Source organism: Macrobrachium nipponense, chromosome 13, assembly GCF_015104395.2.
Source record: "Macrobrachium nipponense isolate FS-2020 chromosome 13, ASM1510439v2, whole genome shotgun sequence".
NCBI classification, from domain to species: domain Eukaryota; kingdom Metazoa; phylum Arthropoda; class Malacostraca; order Decapoda; family Palaemonidae; genus Macrobrachium; species Macrobrachium nipponense.
The window spans coordinates 11,719,306-11,728,404 of NC_087206.1; the positions used below are offsets into that span (position 1 = coordinate 11,719,306).

A 9,099-nucleotide genomic window follows, 5' to 3' on the forward strand; every position below is an offset into this window, starting at 1 on the left:
CGAAGAGAGTCGCCGATGGAAAAATGTGTGGCAATCATACAGACCGCAGCTTAGGACCCAATTTTTACGACAAAATAATCGGTGAACAATTAGGTACCTTTTTACGACGCATGGCGTCCTTTTTTATTTTCTTACTTTTTCTTTTTTTTCATCATTTTTTTCTTCGCCTCCTCTTCGTTGTGAATAAAGGTGATGACGACTTTCGCTCACAGTCATTATCATTTTTTTTTTTACTGTCAATGAATTCGGTGACAAGTTGAAAATCGAATTGTACTTGGCGGTGTAATGACCTACATATTCAAATAACCCGACTTTTCTTCAGTGAACGATACACAATGTTGTTGGTTTCCTCTGCTAACGCCAACAACAACAAAAAAAGCAACAGAGCAAAACAACAAGTGATAGTTATAAGTCAAATCTCCAGTGTTACTAAACAGTTGTTTTTTCTCAGCTAACGCCAACAACAAAAGAAACAAGTACAAAATGCGCAATTGAGCTTTCTGTACAGCGTATCATCAACGCCACCGAAAATACATCTAGCTCTCAGTGGTCTTGGTATAACGCTGGATGAGCCGTCGCCCATGAAACTTTAACCACCCCCCTTTGGTGGCATATCCCATATCGTTGCCAGAAGCACGATTATGGCTAACTTTAACCTCAAATAAATTACAAACTGCTGAGGCTAGAGGGCTGCAATTTGATATGTCGCTGGATGAGCTGCGGCCCAAGAAACAAGCCACCGCCGGGTGGTGGTCCATCCCATATCGTTGCCAGAAGCACGATTATGGCTACATTTAACTTCATATAAAATAGAAACGGCTGAGGCTAGAGCGCTGCAATTTGGTATGTTTCACAATTGGAGGGTGGACAAATAACGTACCAATTTGCAGCCCTCTAGCCTCGGTAGATTTTAAGATCTGAGGATGGACAGAAAAAAAGTGCGGACGGACATACAAAGCTATCTCAATAGTTTTCTTTTACAGAAAATTCTCAAAGCAACAAAGCAAAAGAACAACAATGAGAATCATAGCTAAAATCTCAAGTGACGTCAAAGATGATCACTCCAATTATACACAAAAATATAATTATTATAAAATACCAAGACTCTATTTTAATTTCCCACCGATCTCCCCTTTCACTCCAATTACCACCGGCTACAATATTTCCATTGAATCCCATTACCTCCAGTAAACAAACAATTTATAGACCCGTAATGCCACACAATATATACTATTTGCATAATGGCTCGAACCGATATGCTAAAACAGAAATCTGTTTTATATCATCAGTGAAATAACATTTGTCTCGTAAAAGAGGCTCGTTTTCCACGGATTTCAGCTGTGAGTGAAATTGTAGCGGAAAGGCCGCGAAAGGTTATTTATTTTAGGTAAAATATACCACAAATCGTATACCGCTCGGATAGTTTTCATTTTTGAAATTTAGGCTGTTGAGCGAAGCACTGGGGCACTTTGGCCCATCATAAGCTCAACACAGTGAAAAGGTGTTATAGAGGTCGGACAGTAAGATGAAAACCCATTTTGCACTAAAAAGTAACAGGGAAGTTGGACAGCAAAACCAATGCAAGGAAAAGGGAACGGAGGTAAAGTAAAAAGGTAATATGTGGTTGTAGCTAGGGGGCGGAAGGGACGCTATAAACACCTTTTTCGTGATGCATACAGTGCACCAAGTGGGGTGCACTGACGTCACTACCCACAGTGGGAACGTTCGGACATCACCTTAGCCCAAGGAAAAGTACTTATCCTATTTCTAACAACGGTGATAACTGAATGTTAACGGAACTTCACATGACAAATGTTAACGAAGCCGTTGACATGTAAACTCATCATCTGACAAGTATTATCGTTCTGTGTTTATCCATAACATCAAGTATTGAACATTGAAGATTTCATAAGTATTTGAATAACAAATTAGTAAAATACTGCATGACAGATGTCAACGGAGATCGCTAACGAGATAGCAACTTCGAACATATATTAGCCGAAGCAGAAATTTATCAAAACAAATTGCCTAAAGCCTCAATCATAATTTAAAGAGGTTCATAAGAACTCGAGTCTACAAGAATGTATAACTGGTCGATCGAAAAAAACACGTAAAAAACTGTCATGGATAAAAAGAAAAAATTTGCCAACAGTCCACAGCAACTCATCAAAGTCAAGTTCAATTTTATCGTTTAATCACAGCTTTCTCTTATCTACTCCATCGTTTCTCGACCTCCAACCAAGGTGGAAATCTATAAAAAAAAATACATTTAAAAAAACAGAGAAACTAACTCTGAACTCGCTGAATAATTACAGTGGTTATGTAGGTGGTCAGATAATTTATAACACACCACTTTCAACGATGTCTCGCAAATGCTTCCCACAATTAGGAATACTCGGTATGAGCCATTTACCACCCATTAACGCATTACACGCTCCAGCGAGTAGCTGCTTCAAGTGTTGCAGCATTCGCCAGCTGTCAGTCGCAGTAATTACCGTAGGCGTTTCCGTGATTGAACACAAGAAGTGCATAAATTGTATGCGTTGATATTATAAGGGGAGACCGCCCTCTTAAGAAAGGCGAGGGTCTCTCTAGATGATGATCTAAATTAAGGGGAAAGTTTTACCTCACGCCCACTCGCTCACTTCAGTTTTTGGTGTGCAGTGTCACAGAGAGAGAGAGAGAGAGAGAGAGAGAAGAGAGAGAGAGAGAGAGTTATTGGTTATTACCATATAGTTCAATAAGAGAAGGGAGTATGGCATTCAGGCGCAGAGAGAGAGAGAGAGAGAGAGAGAGAGAGAGAGAGAGAGAGAGAGAGAGAGAGAATTAATGGTTATTATCATTTAATAATTGAATAGAAAAAAATAGTATGGCATTCAGGCACAGAGAGAGAGAGAGAGAGAGAGAGAGAGAGAGACCTGGGCATGCTAGGATTTCCCTTCATTCATAACCATTTCCCGTTACCAATATTCATTTCCATGTATATGAGGTGTTTCTTCGCAAAATCCTTGAAATATAAAAGAAAAAAAAGGTGGGGGCAATATTGTGAAAACAATCTCTTGTAAACCATCCGTAATGCCGAGATGTTATTACCTGATATAAAATGAACACCATACTCATTTGTTATGTTTATTATGGAATTTCGAAGACGAAGGAAAAACAGGACTGACAACATATAGAGAGAGAAAAAGACAGCAAAGGGTAGTCTGCATCTACGTTTAATATCAGCGTTGTTAAACGAACGCGACGTTGGGATTAACGCAGAGAAGGACGCCGTCGTATCCCACTCGTCCGTTGTAACGAACGACGTCACTTTTGACGGACGTGAACTTGTCAACGTTTTTCGACCCTTTTATCAGTACGGTTTGAGACCGGAAACTCAGAGACATATCTGAGGAAGTCCTTTCTTAGGCCTTACAGGTGAAATGGGAATAGGACTTGGGCACAGTGGTCCCAGAGAGAGCTAATGCTACTTGTAGGATTTCATTAATGAATTAGTTTAGCTTTGACGTCATCAAACACACACACACACACACACACACACACACACACACATATATATATAATATATATATATATATATATATATATATATATTATATATATATATATATATATATATATATATATATATACTATATATATATATATATATATATATATATATATATATATATATACATATATATATATATATATATATATATATATATAATATATATATATGTATTATATATATATGTGTGTGTTTTGTGTGTGTAAATTGCAATGCCCTGTTGCTTTCCCCAATATATGTTTTTTTATATACATATATTTATATCTATATATATATATATATATATATATATATATATATATATATATATATATATATATATAACATATATATACACATAAATTGCCATGAACTGCTACTCATTGATTTCCCCCTCAGGTATTCAGGTCCCCCGTAGCGACTTAATTTTCAAATTAATAACCGTCGAATTTTGTCATTTTCAATTTTGGTTCTGTTAATTATCATTTTAACGTCACCGGATATGAATGACAGCCTGGTCTGAATATTAACAAACTAATCTACATCCATCCCTGGAACCGTACATTAAAATGCACCACCTACCTACCTACCGACGCTCTCTATTCTACTTCGAAAGCCACCACCTCATAAGTCCATTGAATTCCCGCAAAGATCTTATTTTGCAATATCGATGATTCAGCTCTGACTGACGTCAATCTAGGCATTTCTAAGAGATTTCTCCACCCGATATCATACGACTGCCAGTCTAATAAAGAATTTCCGTGTGAAGTTTCATTCCAACGGTTCACGTACTGATCTAAATACCCGGAGGGCGCATTGATGATTATTCGACAGACCTATACTACGTATATATATACCTGCGCGCTATCAATCGCCCGGCATTGATGCTCAGTTATGCGTCGTCCTAATTAAATTCTGGCTGAAAAAACTCAGGATTCCTATATGAATATCTTATTGCGATTTATTGCGATGGGAGGAGAAGAAGAAGAAGAAGAAGAAGAAGAAGAAGAAGAAGAAGAAGAAGAAGATGATGATCTCCGAATCGATCTCACTTCTTCTCTCTTCTTTTTTCACGCTTTTATTGCAGCTCGTTTTGTTTTTATAATCGTCGGCCAGATCTCAAAAGGATTTTATATAAAGAATGCGAGGCGCTTCTTTTGAAAGGTGATTTAATTAAATTTGATTATGATTATTCGGTGCGCCCTTCGGGGAGATAACAAAAATTATATATATATATATATATATAATATATATATATATATATATATATATAATATATATATATATATATATATCTATATATATATGTATTATATAAGTAATATATATGCATATATTATTATATATATATGTACATGAGTATGTGTGCTGAGTCCTTATGGAGTAATGTCACCTAATTATTTCGAGTCACTAACAGGCCACACTTAGAAGACACAATATCCCTCCGAATTCAAGTGGAACGTGATGAAAAAAGAAAAACATAAATACTAACAAAGTTTTAAGATTAAAAATACTTTTAATGTCTTTGTTCAACACATGAAGAAACATCTTTGGATCATCTTTTCAAGGAGATAATAAATATTAAATTTCTTTGTTGACAGATATTCAATACCATCTTTTCAGCTAAATAATAAATATTAAATCTCTTTGTTGACAGATATTAAATATCTTTTCAGGGAGATGATAAATATTAAATCTCTTTGTTGACATATATTAAATATCACCTTTTCAGCTAGATAATAAATATTAAATCTTTGTTGACAGATATTAAATATCTTTTCAGGGAGATGATAAATTTTAAATCTCTTTGTTGACAGATATTAAATATCTTTTCAGGGAGATAATAAATATTAAATTTCTTTGTTGACAGATATTGAATATCCTCCTTTCATGGAGATGATAAAGATTAAATCTCTTTGTTCATAAGACATGAATAAGTTGAAATCAATCTGATTCTTATATTTTTCTCTCTGACAGCCATCAAAAACAGTATGCCCATCAACGAGCCCGAGGTCAAACGGCAAGATCTGGACCACGTCTTCCTCCGATTCGGCCGATCACAGTAACGCCACAACATCAACACGAGATCAAAACGACTGAAAGAAAAGCGAAAGAAGAAGAATGACGACAACAACAACAGAAGAAGAAGAAGAATGTTAGAAGAGAGAAAGAAATGAAAGGGAGGAGGAGTTGGAGGAGGAGGAGGAGGAGGAGGTTACAATCATCTTCACGACAGAACGAGGAGGCGGAGAACCAAGTTCCAGCAGACGTTTTGATCGGAAAAAAACAAAAAAGGATAAAAAAAAACTAATGAAAAAATAACATAAATTTATTTTCCGTATTTTCGTGTTCTCGCTGATGAAGAATGTAACTCTCCTTATCTTTTTTGTATTTAATTTGTATCCTGTTACTTATATTTTTATGTAAATGTTTTTTTTCATTATTTTTTTTCTCTCCATGTCATCAGTAACTTCAAGCAACGCTCGGGGAAAAATAAAACTGTGACTCTATGTTATGTTTATTATCTGTTGACCAGATATGGAAAGCAACGTCACATTCATCTGCATATGTACTCGCTAATTCACTGATCGGTATTATATATATATATAAAAGCACATTTAGGCAGGCATATATATATCTATATGTACGTATGTAACTTTTCATGCATGCATAAATGCACGCATACGCATCATCACTCCAGCTACCAGAGCAAGAGGGCGCCGTTGTGTCATTTGCATATCTTAGTGAAATTTATCCAAAAAAGAGAGGAAATACTTTTGAAAAGATTATCACCACACTGACAACAGGATTTGTCGTTTTGCCTTGCAAATGTGAAACCTAGCCAGCTTGCTCTATCTGCTTGTGAGGGGGATAAAAAGAAGATAAATAAATAAGGAGGTGATCGGACAAAGTTACTGAGGACAGCTGGGTCTCAACTTATGTCTTGATAATGTTCAATCTGTCAGCCTACATGATTTTCATTTCATTCTTGTATGTTCATCCACTGTCAGTAATTTTACGTTTTCCCAACGGGAGGTTCTTGAAAATATATCAATTTGTCATCTGTGTGTGCAAATGCAAGGGCCTTTTTTTTTCTTTAACACAAATCTAATAAAGAGACAAAGGAGAAATCCGCTAATATGTCATTGACAAACTAACTTTTTCTTGATGTTATTTCTTGATCCTGATATGAAATGCCTTCCTTGTATTTGAGGAGAAAAAACGGTTTTAAGAGGACATGTGTCTTCTACTAGATTAGAAAAATACAATGTTTTCCATTTGAGTACTTTCGTTCGAATGAACCTCCTGTTGTGTACCCAAGAATTATGATCTCACAGGTCTATCTAGCCTCTTACGAAACTACTTGTTTGTGTAAATACAATGTTACCTTCCACCCCATGGCCATAATTACCTGCTCTATCCCGCTGAAGAATTAATAATGATAAATAAATAAAAAAAAAATCTCAATCCTTATATTCTGTACTTGTCGGTGACCGTCTGCCTGCCAATTCACTCCGAGATGTTTGCCGTTAAATCTCTGTATTCGCTGATGACGAAAGAACATTAGTTTCATTAACACATAAATTGGAGATGATGAAGTTTTTCTGACCTTCACTATCCCCTTCCGTTACTTTTCACCAGGCAAGCTCACTATCGTATGGATTCCACACACTGTCTAGGAGTTATAAAAACTTAAAAATACGAAAACTTCGAAGAAATCTTTCGTAGGGTTACAAAGAGAAACGGGGAACTAATGATTACATCAAATGGTTGTCCTAGCACCATGGTTGATCAATATTATAATATTATATATATATATATATATATAATATATAAATATATATATATATATATCTATATATATATATATATATATATAATATATATATATATATACGATCCAGCACCCCAGCAAGCCAACATTTTAAGGGCCTGGCTTCCTCATAAGTAATCAGGTCCATTCAGAAACAAAGACCCTATATTTTAGCCTGCAGTTACATATTTTCTAGTTATCTTACAGCTACCTGCAAGTCCACATAGTTCCTACCCTAAACTAGCCTGTATTTTACACTTAATGTTCAATCTACAGACGGTTAATTAAAAATGTGCGACATTTAAAATGGTAGCCAAGCACAATATAATGATAACTGTGTAGTTGATACGTACAGAAGTCCGTTAATTTGAGGTGTTGCTGTATATATATTTAGAGAGAGAGAGAGAGAGAGAGAGAGAGAGAGAGAGAGAGAGAGAGAGAGAGAGAGAGAGAGAGAGAGAGAGAGAGAGATTATCTGTGACAAATAAGGCAGAAACTGTCTTAAAATATCACTGAACATGGTGTCTGAGACCCTTATGAAGACAAGAAGTCAAATCGTCCTCATATAACTTATGGATAAGAACTGTTTCCGAAACTGACGTGACACTGATTTAAAATAACATTTTACCTAGTGTCTCTATTGTGGCACTGCTGATAAAGAACTATTCATAATCTGCAGCAAGAGTTATTCAATTACCATGAACAACTGGTGCAGCAACTGAAAAAATATATATAACAAGAGGATGTACGACGCTATCATGAACCTTGAGAACAAACGCGCGCTGACGAGCATCTCGAGCGTGTAAACGCCAGAGATATATTGAAAAACAACGATTTATTGCTAAGGAACGCCTATATCCCCACGCCAGTATAAAGAACATTATTGGATTTTCTAATACGGTCAACTTTCAGATACATCCAAAATGTTTTACGGCACAAAAGGTTGATTATGAAACTCCTTCAAATGATTAAGGAAAATATCCATGTAACTTCCGAGCACCATAAATAATGGGAATGTTCTACGGCTTCTATTCAATAGTCATAAGAAAAAGACCAAATTCTATTCTAAAATTTGACTGACAAGAGACAAAGGCAGGTTCTTCGAGATACTTTCAAACTTATCATAATGACAGAATAGAGGGCAATGTCCCAGCCCATCATTCTAACTCATTTGAGGGTAAATAAATGAGAAATACGAATACAGGAACACTATTATACAAAACTGTGAGAAACCAAGAGTATAATAACCATCGAGTTGGTCATAATTTCAATGCTCAGAAGTACTTCCTTTAAACAGCTCTCACTCAAAAATAAGAGTATACCTAAGAACAGAGTACACCTCTCTTTGAAGCAATTTTGGGTCCGAAGTTCGATTCCCTGCTCGGCCAACGCGGAATCAGGGGAATTTATTTCTGGTGATAGAAATTCATTTCTCGATATAATGTGGTTCGGATCCCACAATAAGCTGTAGGTCCCGTTGCTAGGTGACCAATTGGTTCCTACCCATGTAAAAATATCTAATCCTTCGGGCCAACCCTAGGAGAGCTTTTTAATCAGCTCAGTGTTCTGGCTAAACTAAGATATACTTACTTTCTTTAAGCTTACTTTCTTTAAGCAATTTTAGAGTTATAAAAATATGAATAGAAATAAATTTAACTTTAGATATGTATAATGCTTGCATGATGAAAGTATTGAAGATGAGCTAATACAAACGCTTACGTATTTGTAATACTAAGGTGATATGCGCTAT

The 9,099-nt window shown here is 35.7% G+C and overlaps 1 protein-coding gene across 1 annotated transcript in view; it reads left to right on the forward strand.

Moving 5' to 3' along the window:
• The window catches only part of LOC135225642 (myosuppressin-like), an 81,289-nt gene extending 74,152 nt beyond the window's left edge, over window positions 1–7,137 (forward strand). Inside the window, exon 3 of the mRNA XM_064264968.1 lies at window positions 5,513–7,137. Within this exon, the coding sequence (XP_064121038.1) occupies window positions 5,513–5,601 (89 nt within the window). The 3' untranslated portion in view covers window positions 5,602–7,137. The remainder of the gene's footprint in view (window positions 1–5,512) is intronic.
• Window positions 7,138–9,099: the final 1,962 nt, after the last annotated feature.